Raw genomic sequence first — 17,951 nt, forward strand, 5'->3', positions numbered from 1 at the left:
TCGTATGTAGTAAAAACCCATTTCACTTCATCAAGTCAATTATAACTTCATCCCTTGTATGCAGATATTTCTGCATACAGAACCAAATATCTTTAATCCAAATGTTATTGACGCTGTTATTATGGACATGTATTACAAGTTCCCAATTATTTAGTCGTACAAAGCCTTTGATAAACCGGAAGTGACGTATGGAGAACATCCTATCCAGGACAGATGTGTCATCCCCTAATTCATAAATACATGTTTTCATGTTCAGTTGTGTACTCATGGATTTCATGAATTCATAACTCAAGTGCTTTGGCCACGATCATAGTGAAACAGAGCTATCTTATCCTCTGTGCAGGACTTTACTCTGGAATGTTTCGCCCCGATGCTGGATAACCACACCAAACACCAGATGTGCCGCCTGTTTTCCAAGAAGTCTCTACGTAGCTTCCAGAAACTTATGAGTGTTGGAATGGACTGTGTTGGGGCCCTGGATGACGTCAATGACGATGACGAGCATGACGACATTGACGATGATGATGTAAGTTTCTTTGAAACTTTATCTATAATTTTACTTATATGTCGGCCGGAGTTCTACCGCGTGGGGTCAATAAAGTAAAGCTATTGATATTTGTTGGGGATGTTACATTTAGTTATCATTCATTTAATATTCATAGCTATTTTACTTTGTTATGCCTTATGGTGTACGTGCTCGAGTTATATTTAAACAGAGCCTTGAAGATACTGATCCTCAGCAACTCATGCCTGTCGACAATGTGAAAAAGGTTCGCTGACGTGGTTGCCACATGTCATCGTATCCCAAATTTATTAATCGATGCTCATTATGTTGATCACTGGATAGTTCAGAGACCAACGCCATTTAACTGGAATATGGCTGAACAAACAAACAACATGACATCTGGCAGACAAAACAAATTATAGCTAGTTTATTTACATGCAACTTAAAGAAGATATTTGAAATCTAATCATTGGTTCCTGCAACACTTTGTAAAATGTCACTAACTGCTTGGAGATTTTGCGTAAATATGCATTATTGTAATGACGATAGGATTAAGAAACGTACCTGGCAATGTATAATCCTCAAACATAGCATAAATATTGTGATATGACCATGATATCCATCAGCAGTTGTGCTGTGTGAATATTAATACAGTTTTACTGAATTATATAATTTTATATGCATGAACATTACTGACATAATATGTTTTATATTATTATTTAATTACATACGCCATGCATAACAAAGACATTTTCAGCTGAAAGGTATAGGTTGTTTTGCTCTTCAGTATATCGTCTAAAACCACCTTGATGGGCTTTATGTTGTGCTCCTTAGTGTAATTCGAATACTAATGATTGATTAATTTATTTTATTTATTTTGAAAGGCCAAGAATATATGTTGTTGTTTTTTCTTTCCTCAGGACGACCTTGACCTTCCACATCAGATGTTACTGATGCAGCACATGAAGAAGCGTCCCTTTGCCCAGTGGTCCAAAAGTGACATTGACCGTGCGTTCAAACTTGCACCGGATACTTTCGACGATGACGTCATTGAGGGTCTATCGGATGACGTCTTTGAGTCTAGGTACGTAACAAACCTCAAACCTCGCCAACTTTGATTTGTGTCCAAGCTGTGTTCGTGAATGCAACATGGAGGACCCTTCACCTGCTTTTTATTCATGGTTATGTCGGTTTATTCTCCCGGAGTATTACTTTTATTATAACTTTGTGTTACCAAACAATAGAACAAATTCAAGCATCGGAATAGACAGTACGACACATCAAGTTCCATGAAATGATTCTACTCTACCTTTACCTTTGTCAGAGACCATATAATCTGTTATATGGTCTCTGCCTTTGATTGCCTACAAAATGCTTTTGCATTACTTAAAGTTAATCTGACTCCACTCCAAATTTAGGGGAAAATAATTTGCATGCTCATACTTTACTGTTCCATTAAAGCCCTGGTAAAATCCACTTTTATAAGGGATAAAAGATATTGTGAAGCAACAATGTAACAACTGCACTACTGATTTCCAGTCTTCAAGACCTTGGTCGCTTGGTCATGCGCAATAAAGGAAGTCCCGCCATGCAGGGGGCGCTGAGGCAGAGGATTGCAAAATGGCGGATGCCAAGTCGCATGAGTTCAGCGGACATTGTTCGAGTAGGTGCCGGCTTGGCGGCCTTTGACCCGGAGGACATCGATGACATCAAGCCTGAAAATGTAATTTCCTTAGCTGTATTAAATTAGTATTTATTCCCTTTGTTGTTTTTACTTACTACAGTGGGTGTTTTGTCTGTTATTTGTTCTTCTTTCTGTCTCTGTAAACATCCGTAAGGAGAATGTTTAATGGGCATTTAGATGTTTTTTTTAGATGTCAGGTGGCAGATTATTCAACATATCTTTCTTAGTATAATGGACATTTTTGCAGATAATTCTTTACTTCTGCATATGTGTGCGAAAGAAAAATGTTCTTTCTAGTCTTTTCTTCCTCTTTTAAAAAAATGATGAGGCAATAAATTCGATGCTGCGAATATTTTTTTTCAAGGTGCATTGATTGTGATATTACGAACGTTTCGTCCCGAGCCTCCGAGTTATGTTTTTCTGTCACATTTTATATTTCAGCTCGCTGATGCTGACTTGGCTGGTCTTGACCTTGACCTTGATGACGATGACCCACGAAGTCTGACTATTGGACGTTTGATGATGAAAGGCACACAGAAACAGCCATCAGAATACACACGGATGGACATCAGGAGGTACACCGAAGCACTTGTAACAATCTGAGAAAGACATTCGTTTATTCGTACATATGCACTGTTTGATTTTAAAGCAAAATTCAGGCGATATCCAGAGTTTCCTGAACGAGACGGACAATGGTCATTCATGGAAAAAAATCAAACACATTTTGTAATGTTGCACAACAGCGTTATAGCTCATGTGATAAGACTTAGCACAATAGATCCCATTGAGTCTCCTATCAACCCGATCCGGGTTCGAACCTTAACCCATGAAAGTTTGCGTGATTTATATTATCATATTTTACAGAATGCTTCCATTTATAAAGACTGACCAGAACCTGGTCCGCGGTCTGGACTCCAGCACCCTCTTGTTGGCCTTGCCGGACATTACCAAACTGACATTCGATGTAGATGAGGTGAGCTACATCAGTTAGTATGTTAAATATAGCCTTAACATTGCTCAGTCACATAGTTACTAGAACAGGTTATCTAGGTGAATTGGATATTGTCAATGCGTCATAGGTATATACATGTGAGCTACATAACTATAACGATGATCTGATGTCGTTACATAATTTTATCTGGCCAGTTCTCTGTTGACGTCTTGTGCCTTTGCTTGTAGAAGAAAGTACAATGGCAGTTATATCAAGTAATGGAACATTTGTTTAACTGCCGTGTAGCAATACTGAAATTGTTATGCTCTCCTTATGGCTGCCAGTTTGTATTAGGTCTAACCCTGCGGTTTGAGTTGATCTTGTCGCACGAGGCGATTAACGGCATCGGGTGGACAGACTCGCTCTCTTGACTGACACATGTCATTGTACCCCAACTGCATAGATCGATGCTCACTGTGTTGATCACTGGCTCATCTTCTCTAGACTTTGACAAAACTGTCCAGAATGGCATTAAACACCAAAACGGCAAAAAACAAAAACACACACACACACAAAAAAAAAAGACATTGCCGCACGGTATTTTCCAGGCTCACCCCATCTGCCGGAAGCTCCGAGAGTTGCCAGACTGGGATGAGGACCGTGACATCACCCAGGAGAAACTACTGAAGCTGGGGCCCATCCTGGGTGGCTGTGGAAACGACTTCTTCGATGATCTTCCCCCAACAGTGATACAGGGAGCACTGAATGCCATCAAGGATGTCGACTTTGATGACGCAGAGGTACAGATACAAACTGATAACATTTGGGGGCAAAAATGAGAAATTGACGTAGTCTTGCACGTTATTCATTCATACCTCATATTGTACGTTGTTGGCTTGCCGCAAAGCATCGAGTATCATACCTTACCGGGTCCTTAGGTGTTATCCTTTAAAATGACTCGAATGTGAAGTACATATAACTGGTCACATTTCATAGTAATGTTCTTACTGAACTGATATGACTTTTATGACTATCTCGGGTGGAGGAGTAGTTTAGGTTTTGTCACGCCGAAGGCCCGGGTTCGATTCCCCACTCGGACACAATACATGTATATGAAGCCCATTTCTGGTGTCCCCCCGCCATGATGTTGCTGGAATGTTGTTAAAATCAGCGTAAAACTAAACTCACTCACTAACTCTGATATCTTTACAGAATACAACCGATTTTCCATTTCTTTTTTTCACAGGCAGGACACCTCCTTGGAAAATTGAACATTCCCGAGGTGTGTATTTTTGTGTATTTGCGCATAAATAGATATTAACTAATTATATTCATTTAGTTTGTTTATTATCATGTGTCTTTACGACGCTAACAGTGACAAATTTTCATTTCAAACTTTCTTTGTTACAGTTTAAAGATTTCTCAACAGCCCAGTTCAGACAAATTGGCAAGCTGGCCAAGGGAATGAGAGCCGATGACATTGATGACCTCCCAGACAACGTTGTTGCCGAGACTCTAGAAGACCTCGACGACTTGGACATGGACGACTGGAAACGGAAGATGTATATCTACAAGGTAGGCCTACAGTCGTCATTGTTCAGTTGTTATAAAAGTATACTGAACAGCAAAAGAAACGCAACATACGCAATTTAAAAAAAAAAATAGAAGATACAAACATGAAGGCTTACTTTTATGAGATTTCACTTTTTAGAAACATGCGTTTCTTTTGCTGTTCAGTATATTAAACAGTCACGTGGTACTCCGAGTATAACTGGAGAGACCTTATTAGCCATTGGTGTCACCCCCAATTACATAACCCCAGATAGAATTACTCATGAGTGACGGACTGTGCTTGTCCTAAATAACATAAGGTGTCTTCCTTCCATTATGTTTTAATTCCTCCAGTCGTTAATTTGTTTTGCGTCAGACTGCCCTTCCTTTAAATTATATTTTCCAACTTCAGGCAATGGCCAGCAACAACAACAAGCTCCCCTCGAAACTCCTCGTCCTTCCTCATTTCGCTAAAGCCCTCAGCATGGACGACATTGAAACAGCCGACGCTCACGACATCAAAATGCACCTGGCGAACGCTGGCAACGTCAAATGGAGAAGGGGCTTGGTCGGTTCCAATGTTATACTGTACTGCTTTAACTGTCAGAACGTACTGACCATCCTAAACAACTCATTTTGAGGAGAAACGATCACAATTACGTGGAATATTATTTTGTAAATATTTTCACTAGGATGCTGATAAACAGGATAGGAAATTCCACTCTGGGGTATTGTCCTTCATTGTCCTGAATGGTTATGGCCTGATAAAACACGTTCATCATATAAGCAACGATATTAGCAATGATGAAATGCTCGTTTTCATTCAAATTTCGGGCTAGTGAAATATTTTGTGGGCTAGTAACTTTCAGGCATATGTAGCCCGACTGGCTGACAAAATTGGAAACTACTTCTCACTCTGCGTTTGTGGCAAATATTTTAGTTTATTCCGTTCCCGAATTATCTCTTTGTCTCAACTGCGTCAACAGTAAGGTCGTTCGAGTACTGGTTATCTCGAGGTGTCTCACAGTTCAGCAGTTGTTCTAGGTTCAATTCAATGACCGTTTCTTAACGTTGTCGTAATTCCTTGACACAGAAGAATTACGACCATCGTAATCCCGCAAAAGCGAGACCAATACAACTCTATTACCAGACCTCCGATAGTCGTAGTAGTGATGTCGTTTGTTGAACGAAGTAGGAGCAGTTTCCTTTACTCTCCGACATCTTCATTCCCCAGGCATCCGCTCTGTTCCACAAGATTCGCGAAGTCAAGCCAAGCCTGCACGTTGACGACCTGCATGAACTTGGCAGCATCGTCACAGGTATGTCAGAAGAAGACATCAGCAACATGCGTGATGACAAGATGAACGTCGTCAACCTGGCCGCTCAACTTGCTGACTACGACGACGACCTGACACTGTCACAGGTAGGTTTACACACACACACACACGCACGCACGCGCGCGCACGCACGCACGCACACACACACACACACACACACACACACACACACACACACACACATATATATATATATATATATATATATATATATATATATATATATATATATATATATATATATATATATATATATATATATATATATACACACACGCACGCACGCACGCACGCATGCCTGCACGCACACACACATATCACGATGTTTCTCCTTTAACACTCACGCTGTGTTAGGACAACATTACATCGTGTTATCTGCACAATCTTTCTTAAATTATAATGACAAACTTATTGGCTGACAGGTCACAGAACACGATATGGGGCCACCTGTGATGTTTGCCTTAAGGCTGAAATTCCCTTTGACGATTAATTTCCTATGTTTCACAAACATGTTTTTCTAAAGCTGAAAGTGCTAGAGATATTAGTCCTCCTCTATGTTTAACATTTATCTGAAAGTTGAAATTCCTTTGATTAACAAACTGTTTATTTCTCCTCAGTCTGAAGCAATGGCTGTAAAGATTAGAAACGTCTTTCACTTCGACAACCGCAACATTGTTGAGATGGACGAAACTGATGTGCTGCAAGTTGCACCATTTCTCCAGTACCTGTGAGTGAAATCCGCCATATCTCTATCCCGTAGCTGTAACAAAAACTATCAGATTACAAACATACACCTGAGTATGGCACAAAGTCTACATTAAAGTATGTTCCCGTATTGCTCAGTCGTGTTCTGCGCCCAAATCATTGTGGCCTTTGGGCATACCAGAATACTCCAGACACAGATTCACAATTTTATAGACATGTCACCTAAAACGGGTAGTCGCCAGTCGCCCCTTTCCAGCCTAACCTCGAAGAAAACTAGTCCCCTATTCGTCAGTACTCGCCCCTTTCCGTATCCTCGGAGAAAACTAGTCCCCTATTCGTCAGTACTCGCCCCATTCCGTAACCTCGAAGAAAACTAATCCCCTATTCGTCAGTACTCGCCCCATTCCGTAACCTCGACGAAAACTAGTCCCCTATTCGTCAGTACTCGGCCCTTTTCGTAACCTCGACGAAAACTGGTCCCCTTTTCGTCAGTACTCGGCCCTTTCCGTAACCTCGACGAAAACTAGTCCCCTGTTCGTCAGTACTCGACCCTTTCCGTACCCTCGAAGAAAACTAGTCCCCTGTTCGTCAGTACTCGCCCCTTTTCGTAACCTCGACGAAAACTGGTCCCCTGTTCGTCAGTACTCGGCCCTTTCCGTAACCTTGAAGAAAACTAGTCCCCATCCTTGGCCACTCGCCCCTCTACGTCCCCATTCTTGACCACTCGCCCCTTTACGTTACCTTCCGTAACAACTCGAGTTAGCCACGAATGGTACAATGTATGAAGCACACGTCTGGTGCTGCAACATCCCCATCCTCATCTCAAAGACCATATATCTCCAAGCTATTGCTGGACTGTGTCATTCACTCCTGTGCCTATTATATACTGACCGTGCCGCTCTGTACAGGCCAGAAGCCCAGTTCAACAAGATCAAGATGTCACAGCCTGCTAGGGAAGCCTTCCTGACAGCCATGAACAGAGGCGCTAAGTCCAAGATCAGCAGGGAGAAGCTCATGTACCTCATGGGACAGGGAGAGTCCATGCTAAACACGCAGGAATACCGAGTATGTGGCCACTCTTGTGTGCACGATTTCCTTGTAGGTCTGGTATTATATTTCATTTGCTCCTGAAAAACAGAAAACATGTCCCTCAAACTGAATTGTTCGCTAGGAATGCTGAATTCCCTGTTTGGTCTTCAAATAATGTTCGTCAAGGATCATTGGTTAAATATGCATACTAACAAATACTCTGTACACGTGTAGTAGTTGTATGCCAAAACATGTCTCCAAACAGAATGAAGTCGGAAAATGTATTGTGGAGAAATAGTTTTTGCACACTATCTTTGTTGGATATAATACCAAATAGAAAGTCCCGGCAATGTTTCAGTTGACCGAAACTTACAAAGAACTGTATGCATGGGTCTTCTGTTGAACGATGCTTATAATTTGAATGTATTTGTAACCTAACAGGTCATTGTTGTTCGAAGTTTTCTCCAGGTACATACATAGAAATGAAAATAGTTCCATATCAGCAAAGATGAAACTCACACCTGACTCCTTCAACTTCTTCGTGTGTTTTCCTCTGGCAGATGACTGATATGGGGACGGAATGGGACGACAGGAAGGTTGCCAAGCTGGGAGGTCTTCTTCAGGGCATGCCAGACAAGGTCATCAGGAGGCTGCCAGGCTCTGCCCTGATGAGGAACATCCGCAGTTTTTCTGGAGCAGCGTTGACCAAGGTCCAGGCTGAGGCCGTCATGAGCAAGGTCGAGGAGCATGACTCGTGAGTACTGACAAGACGCACACGTCGCCTTTGCTGCCTATGAAAACATTGATCAGAATTGGTCTTTAAAACCCCATGTTTGCCTAAAGTTTCGATTAACGGGAGGGTCAGGCTCGCTAACTTGGTAGACACATTTCATTCTATCCAAAATAAGTAGAGCGTTGTTGTTGGATTGTGTGGTAAAGACACAAGTTTTTACCGACCGGCGCCATATAGTTGGAATATTGCACGGTGCGGATTTAAACAGCAAACGAAGATTTGTTTGCCAGGGAGTTACAGTTGTTTTGGTGATGACTGGGAACAGCTGTGTGTGTTTGGAAGAACGTTTATAATCACCATGAGACAATGAAACAGTGCGTGTATAATCTCAGGTCCTGGCATTGCAAGCGAGAGCGTTTAGCACAGGTGGGACCATTCCTGAAACATCTGAGTGAAGACAAGCTGAAGACAATCTGTAAGGTGAGACAACCCCTTTGAATTAGTTCTATCAGCTCAGTCGAAACAATCTCCCTGGTATACAAGACAAGGGTGATAAACAGGGAGCAAGGACATCCCAGCAGCCAGCTGCACTGCGGGTGAATCTAGTAATGGGGCTTTTTGATGTGTGAGAAAACCACGACCCTGGTTCGAATCCCAAATTCTCCATGCCTGTGTTTGTATGTTTGTTACCGTCACACCTGTGGTGGAGAGTCAACGTCCAACGTCACTGCATATATTTTCCTACAGGGTTTGGAATAACCCGAAATCGAAGAGTATCTAAGTTTCTCACCCCAGACTGATATAAGACAAAAACAGCCATGCTTGATGTCAATATCCGGAACACAAACATGTAATAGTATTACATCCAGGGGTTGGTATAAACTTCCTAATGACCATCATCCATCTGGTTGTGTTCCAGTCTGAGATGGCCGCTGCAGCCTCTGCTGTAATCAAGGGCATGAACCGCGTCGACCAGGCCATGATGGAGAGAAGGAGGCAGGGCTTTATGAGGGAAGAGGCCATGACGTCACCAGATGGAGAGAAAAGAGTGGTACAACTCATCCAGGAGAGTCTGAGTTCCGACATCACGACCAGAAGAAGAAGAAGAGCAGTTGGTAAGTCAATGGCATGTACAGATTCATAAAGAACGTCGTGATTTGTAATTTGGGTACATAACGCCCATATCAATCGACCTTAAGTCCTCGTAAACTGCATTACTCTGGTTTGGGTTATAACATAGCCTCGTATGAATGGGCTAGGATAGTTTTAGTTACACAAGTTAGAACTGATCATCGGGAGATAGTCAGTTTAGTTTTACGCTGCACTCAGCAGTATTTCAGGTATATGGCTGCGGTCTGTAAATAATCGAGTCAAACCAGAGAGACAGGCAATCCACAGTAATCAACAGCAGGATCATCGATCTGCGCCATTGCATTGGTAACTGATTACATGTGTCAATCATGTCAGCGAGTCTGACCACCCGATCCCGTCAGTCGCCTCTTAGGACTAGCATGGGTTACTGAAGATCAGTTCTACCCCGGATCTTCACGGATGTGATGACCAGGAACCAATGTTTGTAGCGAGTCATGGGATCGGATGGTAAGGGCTTGTTGACACTATCATGCCATCGTATCTCAACTGCCTAGGTCATCGAGCCTCGAATATTCACAGTCATAGAGCAGAGATATTTTACTGAGTTACTACAAACAATCAAACCATGTAGATAACATCTGTATTCCATGTCTAGGAGCACATACTCAAATACTGAATTTTCTTAAGCCATGTAATTGGATCAAATGAGTTTGTGTTGAAGTTTTTTTTCCGTTAACATTTAGTGTAACCTTGTATGCCCTGCAGGTACTCCCACTTGCGCTCAGATGAAGATCCTAGGGGTGAAGGGCGCCTTCCTTGACGTGACGACTCTGTCAGCCATGGACAACACGGTTGAGTTCCCGAACTGTCTGCAGACTCTAGGATCTGTCAGTGACTGGGACAAAGATCAGCTCACCGCCTTGCTGAACAAGGCAAAGGATGTAAGCACCGCATCATCATTGTCTTAGCCTCACCGGTCTTTCTTTGTTTTCATATCCCAACAAACACAGACACATTCTGCTGTGAATATGTATCTCGGCAGCTCGCATCACTAAACATGTGCCCAACATATCTCACCAGTTTTACGAGCCTTACACAGGTTGTCCATAAGAACCAGAGTGGTGTAAAAATCCCGAGTCTAGCCCACAAATGCTGTCATGAAAGTGCTCTTCAGTGAGATGGTGATCAAAAGTGCTCCATCGAGAGCCTCATGATCAGCTGATCAACATCTGTTAGTCATCCCAAGGCGAAAACTAAAAGCCTAAAAGTTATGGAGCCTAACATTACGGAACCAGCTGCAACTCGAACGCAAACTAACACCACCCCTTGATTCCATCAAATGTGACTTAAAAACACTCCTCTTGAAAAAATACCACAGCGATTAACAAAAATCACTTTTATTTGCATTTGAACATACACTTTTGTCTGGAACAAAGCGCGTTATACATACACATACTATTATCATTGTTATCTAGTAGGGTGAGATTATTGTCCTCCTCCTTCTCCTCATTGTCATCACCATGTATTCATGGATAACCATTGAGGATAAACTGCACAGCATATGTTCGTCACCACTCTTGACATGTGTTGATGTTCATCTCTCAATCTAGGTTTATGGGCCTCCCAACACGTGGACCGTCGAGATCGTGAGACAGGCAGGAAGCATACTGGCCGCCCTCACACCCGCAGAGCTGAGTCAGATCAAACTGTTCACACTTGACGCCATAGCCTCCGCAGGAAAACATCACCTTTTCTCACAGGAACAGGTATATTTCATTCTGTACCAAGGAGATATGCTCGTCGCTGTCCAAGATGGTAGTGTGTGGGTGTGTGCGTGGGGGCGTGCGTGCGTGCGTACGTGCGTACGTGCGTACGTGCGTACGTGTATGTGTGCGTATATGTGTGCGTGCGTGCGTGTATGTGTGCGTGGGGGCGTGCGTGCGTGTACGTGTGCGTGCGTGCGTGCGAATATTATTATACAGAAATGATGTCAGGTGTTCATACCTTATTGAGCGTATCCTGTCATCCGTGGCACCTGTCACTAACACTTGCAAAGGCAAGGCAAACAGGACTGGCATCGGACCTACTTTTATCACTGCTGTGTCAAATTTGGAAATGTACACCACATATCTTTTTATAGCTTTATTGCTGCATGGTATATTGTGACCCTGATCAAACTGCTTTTGATACGAATCTTAAAGTCTTAAATCTGCATAGAAATAGCATGCTGGATTGTATTCCTATTCTAAAACACAGACTCAAACATAATCCTATAATTATGTTATTTCAGCTGAAAGCTGGCTTCTACAGATGGCTGAACAACTCCAAGGCTAATGATATCAGCCGAGTGTCAGCTGCTGAAATGTCATCCCTCGGTCACTTCATCTGTGCCCCAGAACCTTCAGAAATCCTCCTCTTCTCATCATCGGCCATCAGGTTAGCAATTGCAGTACCACTAAAACAACTAGCTACGAAATCAAGGTTTAAAGCAGATTAATGGTTTAGAAGCCAGAACCCCCAAGTGGTGAAATATGGCGGAGTTATGGCGACCGAATGGGATGTGATTTTTTACAATCAGGAATGAGTTTGCTTTGATTTCAAACCGGTTGTCATCAGCTACAGGGTGACTACCATGTAAGGGCCCTTTTAAGGTGCAACATGCCATGTCAGTCATGGCAACATCTTAATCGATAGCTAGATGGTATAAATTGGTTTGGATTGACCGATTTTCATCAATATATATAGTAGTTTTGGAGTGCTCAGACTTAAAATTGTAGACAATAATACTACATGTATGCTCATCGCAATAACATTTTGGTAAGGTCAAATGCAATTTAAATAGAAAGGGGAGCTTTACAAGTTAAAGGTATTTTTTTCCAAAATTATGTTTTTCTGATTCAGTTAAAGATGATATATACCTTTCTACGATATGCATGAAAGCTATTACAAGATCAGCAATATTACATAATGTCTGTTCAACAGTAAAAGTTCCATGCTCTACATAGTATCAACGATATCAAGTATGTCGAAGATACTGTTGGCCTATCATTAAAGTCACACAGCATAACAGAAATCTACTACATATATAATTTTGTTAGTATTCCAGATGTCTTTCCTTGCTCATCAAAGAATGATGAGTGAGTATTTTCATCATAACGCAAGCAACATTTCCTAACGCAAGCAATATTTCCTTCATATCAATTCGTATTTATTGTTTTAATAGGCATAGTGTATTCCCAGTTGACACGTTAGTCAAACTAAACAATGTACAGCCCACAGGAACATGTTGAAATACACAACAGGTGTTATCTCTTACAGCCACACCTTCTTGTACACCGACTATTACATGCACAGGTATCAAGTTGAAGAATGTCCACGGCACAATTTAGCCTTAACTTATTTGCATCATAGTCACAGACGTATATTTAATGAAGTTCTATTACGACAGAAACGTATCGCATTAAATTCAAATTAAGTGCCTACTTTTATGGGCAACTCAAAGATATTCCTCGATAATATTCATGTAACTATCTTGCTTACCTGCAAGATTCATAAAAATATACAGGCCTCAGTTTTAGTAGTATGTAATGACGTACACAAAAGAGTTACGTATATCATGTTCATGACACTATGATCATCGATCTTCACAAGTGGGATACAATGGAACACACCAGACAAGTAAGTGAGAACCACCACCTGAACACAGTTCCCTCTTGAGACAACATTGGGTGCTGTAGATCAATTTTGATCTAACATAATTGTGAAGCTGTTGGAATAATTAATGAATAAATGCCTGGTCAGTCTCATGATGTGGATTGTAGTAGGGCTAGGACAGGTAACCCTGATACTCGGGATGGTGGGTAATGAACTGGACACGAGTACCCGTCTCAACACCCGGACCCCTTATGCTAATGTGACTAATAAATTAAACAGTGAAATATGTTAAATGTTCTCTCATGAAAAAAAATGTTGCATTATCTTTGAAGATTTAGACATAATTTACACTTAATTTTTTAATACAATACATGGTTAAGATATTGAAAAACTCGAAATTTTAGTCTCAGAGCTGAAGAATATATTGGATGTCATCAATTAACATAACGTGGCTCCGAAGTAGGGTAGGGTAATAGGAGGTGGGGTACACGGGTTGAAAATTAGGACCCTTCCCTGCCCTAGATTGTAGATGATTCCAAAACTATTGCTGACAACACAATGTATGCCGCCAATATCAGCTGGTCTCTGCATAAGTCGTACCTCAGAGGGTCAATTGTCAAGTTGCAGTTGGCTAGCCAATACGCGCACAGAAGTTGATATCTACGTTGGCATATGCTTTAGAATTAGATTTTGCACGGAAAACCTTGATCGTCCATACATGTTGATAGTAGTGGGTGGTCCCGACTATATGGATACTAAAAGACCATCTGTTGTTCATTTTTCAGTTTTCAGTATGTCGGGTGACTATATTTGTCCTTCAGACAGAGAGTTAATGAATTATTGACAATAGTTATGACATCATGGAAACGGCTCAAAACCAAGTCGGCTGTAGCCAACTGCATTGTCCCAAAAGATCGACATTATGACGCAACAAGCTGTGATCAGCAGAGCGTGTTTTAAATGAAGGACACCTTCTGCTTGCTCAGATCTAAATTACATATATATATTGTATTTATTTTTTCCGAAATGCAAAATTAATGCTGACATAACTAGGTGATAAGTTTTTGTTTGTTTGTTTTTTAAAAAATGCGTTCACGTCCTTGAAAGAATCACATTCGCTCTGTATGGCTGGGACTTCCACATGCCCGTTGTCCGTCTCATATTCTGGTCAAACTTTTGGACCAACCCTTTCTGTAATATAGTAGTAGTAGTATAGACAATGGGGGTACAGGACCGCATAGCAAAATCGCCTGCAAATTTGCAGGGAAAACTAGAGGTACAGCCCTCTCTGAGACTCATTATGACTACTTTTCATCTGCAAAATCGTCTGCACATTTACATGGAAAACCAGATGTGTAGTGTAACTATGAGCCGTATTTTATCACCCAGCAAAAGTGCACCCCAGTTAGAGATATTGTAGGTATATGGAATAACCAAAATGCCAGGAACCAAACCATCGCGTGAAGCCTATGCCGTGATCCGATCGGGTCGTTTGTCCCTTGCAAGAAGCAAAGAGGAAATGTCACATATCGCAAGCCAGATATATGAGAAACCGGGGCACAAAGACAACTTCTGACTTTGAAAACCTACTAAATAATTCATATCTTTTCCTTTCCGACCGAGAAAAACAAATCCTGGAGCGATCGGGCTTCACCTCCTAAGACCGATACCAGATTCCTTGGCAATTTCTTGAAGTCTATATGTTGCTCTTTTGCGAGTTTGTAGAAGACGGCAAATTTTTTTATTTCGTGTACCTCTACCCAACACACCAAGTTCGACCTGCAGCAGGCAAACTATGAATTATACTCGCAGACTGCCTGGAACCCATGGACAGACACAAACAATGCACCGACTGTCTCGATGCCATACCAAAACTCCACACCATCTTAGACGGTGCGGTGACATCGACCACTGCATCAGCAGCAAGAAATGTATCCTATGGAGAAACAGACATTGACTACACACCTCAGGACCGCCTCCCACTCGAGGTTCCAGAAGAAATAGCAATTGATGACTGTTTTGTGAACATAGAGTACCTGTACGACCGCAGCTGCCTCCAGTGGGCTATTCGATACGCATTCCTCCATGATAAATTGGTGAGTAATTGTCCATGCAAGGAGAAAGATTCTTGTATATTCTGACAGCTAGCAGGGTAAAGAGCCATCACAAGGATATCGGGAAAATATTCGGCACACAACCATTACACAACTATGGAGATCCCAAGGGCATGAAAGTAGCAGCCCCTGCATGCAGTGAACATCGAAAAACTGCTGAAGTTCCGGAAGGAGTCTACACGTGCAAAAAGTTTGCCATAGCCAAATACAAAGGGAAGAATAGACTGTTGCTGCTCCTCGATTCACCGACTGGAGAAACGTTTCCAGTCTATGGCTACAAGATACGAGAAACAGTTCGAGACACCGGGGCGATAGAACCCCTATGGTTGATGGGGGAACAATTTCTGTGCAGACTCAGCAAAATCTGCCACTCACCCATACTGAAAAGGGAAAACAACAGAGAAGTTGAGTTGCTGCTTCCAGACCTTTGGCGAGAATAGATTCCGTGGAATAATACAAGACACTCCCTCCATATTCTTTTATTCTACATGGACTGGATGCAAACAAAAAATATACATCGTTTGAAATTTGGGGTGCAAGATGCATGCAGACAAAACAAAAAACTGAAAAAAACCCATACATTGTTCCCTAGAAATTGTAGTTTGAGATGCATACATTTTTTAGTTCATGTCGAAGGGGTCCCTGGAAGGCATTTTATTTTTCTCGTTGTCCTGTTTGTGTATGTGGTGCACGAATCTGTGAATCATCTTGTTTGGCTGATGTGCAGTGCTTCCTGGTTATCCACAAGACCCTCCACAGAGCAAAGGCAGTCATCGAAATATATACAGAATTCTTGGTTGATTCTACGATCCGCCCAACCTTCCGTATATCAAAATGGACCTCTTCTTGTTCCTCCTCGATGTCTTCTATATTCTCCTTGACTTCATCCATATCCTCTTGGAGTTCTTCCTTATCCTTGTCCAAGATGTCGACTAACATATTCTTTGTTTGCTCTGCCCGACAACATCAATGTGGTTTGCTCCACAAGAGCTGACACCGTCTTTGCGTTTTGCTCTGAATGAGTGTGAATCTTCCACAGACGATCATAGAAGTCCTGGATGATTGGATTTGGAGGTGTCTCAATAGTGGGTAAGAGGGTCGAGGGTTCTGCATCAGGCAATACTCCTGCGCTACAGGGTGCAGTCAGATTTGGAGCTTTCTTGTCAGCGGGCAAGACTACCCTCGCATTCCACGTTCAGCTCATGCATTGTAATCATGTTAGAGTGTTAATACTAACAATTGTCTAAATGTACATCAAGGAAGTGATATACCACCCTTGTCATAGAGCTATCATGTGATCACAGTGTTAATATCAGGATAGACCCGTTAAATTAAAGTTACAGCTCTCGGCCCTTCGTAGCTCAGTTGGTTGAGGCGCGGGATTATCCCGTGCAGCTGTGCATTGTGAGTTCGTATCCTGCCAGTTGTATAAACAATATGTGTTCACATTTCAACATTTATGTGTTTAATTATATAGGAGTTGGATTGTTGACAACCATCGTAGGGCTGCAAGTGAAGCCAACACGTTCCTGTATGAACACCGTTGCTATGCTGTTGTTTACTTAGGATACTGTGTTCACATATCAACGCACCGGCACAACCCACAGGTGGTGTTAGGTCTTGAATTAGCAGCTGTAGGGGCAGGAACAGTGGGTCGGTGTTTAAATTTGTATCCCACAAATTGAATAGTAAAGCACTGAAATCATTTTGTATGTGACTTCTCCTTAATGTTACATATTTAAACTTTTATGCTTTAATTAGTATACCATGACAACCCATATAGACGATTTTGTTACCGCTTGTGAAAAAGCAATCGAAAATGAAACTTTTCCTGATTTGATAACGTTCGATTGGGATAAAGCACCATGAACAAAACATACAACAAGTTATTGTAACAATTTATTTTAAAAAGAAACTACTTAGACTACTTCACAGATGAAATTCAAGCATATGGAATTATGCCAAAAGCTGACAGACCTTACGGGTTAACTATTTCAATAACAAAAACATATACAATTCCAGATTCAGATGAAAGCCCCTGAGAGTCTTCATTATTTAAAGCTATTTCATATCTATCTCAAGCAGTTGACAAAAAAATTGAAAAAAAATGTACACCATGGCATGGAATTTATAATATACCAGTTTTCACACAAATTCAAACCACTTTGAAAAATGGTACCCCTTCAGATAATCCTATTATCCGAATTAAAATACATGAGTTACCTAATTCTTCTCAGTTTGTTGATTGGGTAAAATTATATGATAAAAGTAAACCAATAATAATAAAGGGAAAAAACATCTGGTTATCAGCCATTAATGGAAAATGCTAAAGAACCTGATCAGAATAACATTCATAGATTTCTTGTAAGAGGGTCAAAATATTCATGGGCGGTTGATGTTAGTTCTTTATATCTTGGTAGTCTGTATACTTCACTTGGTGTTAAATTACAAACTGCGATTGTAGAAAAAAGTGAAATTAAATATAGATGCTTTAGATGAATTAATAAATGATGAAAAAGTTCCCTGTCTTATATAAATACGCCACAGTCTTCATCTCACTAGTTTATACAACATATGGGGAGAGCCAGAACCCCAACCTCAATAAGCTGACTACAG

The 17,951-nt window shown here is 41.4% G+C and overlaps 1 protein-coding gene across 1 annotated transcript in view; it reads left to right on the forward strand.

The window, feature by feature from the left end:
- Positions 1-17,951, forward strand: part of LOC137284702 (otoancorin-like) — a 35,421-nt gene that overhangs the window by 8,929 nt on the left and 8,541 nt on the right. Inside the window, exons 4-21 of the mRNA XM_067816615.1 lie at positions 344-526; positions 1,426-1,589; positions 2,045-2,228; positions 2,631-2,764; positions 3,054-3,162; positions 3,729-3,920; positions 4,367-4,402; positions 4,531-4,695; positions 5,084-5,239; positions 5,906-6,094; positions 6,626-6,735; positions 7,622-7,778; positions 8,303-8,496; positions 8,868-8,955; positions 9,395-9,590; positions 10,333-10,508; positions 11,178-11,333; positions 11,858-12,003. Of these exons, the coding sequence (XP_067672716.1) occupies positions 344-526; positions 1,426-1,589; positions 2,045-2,228; positions 2,631-2,764; positions 3,054-3,162; positions 3,729-3,920; positions 4,367-4,402; positions 4,531-4,695; positions 5,084-5,239; positions 5,906-6,094; positions 6,626-6,735; positions 7,622-7,778; positions 8,303-8,496; positions 8,868-8,955; positions 9,395-9,590; positions 10,333-10,508; positions 11,178-11,333; positions 11,858-12,003 (2,735 nt within the window). The remainder of the gene's footprint in view (positions 1-343; positions 527-1,425; positions 1,590-2,044; positions 2,229-2,630; positions 2,765-3,053; positions 3,163-3,728; positions 3,921-4,366; positions 4,403-4,530; positions 4,696-5,083; positions 5,240-5,905; positions 6,095-6,625; positions 6,736-7,621; positions 7,779-8,302; positions 8,497-8,867; positions 8,956-9,394; positions 9,591-10,332; positions 10,509-11,177; positions 11,334-11,857; positions 12,004-17,951) is intronic.

This window comes from Haliotis asinina, chromosome 5 (assembly GCF_037392515.1).
Source record: "Haliotis asinina isolate JCU_RB_2024 chromosome 5, JCU_Hal_asi_v2, whole genome shotgun sequence".
Lineage (NCBI taxonomy): Eukaryota > Metazoa > Mollusca > Gastropoda > Lepetellida > Haliotidae > Haliotis > Haliotis asinina.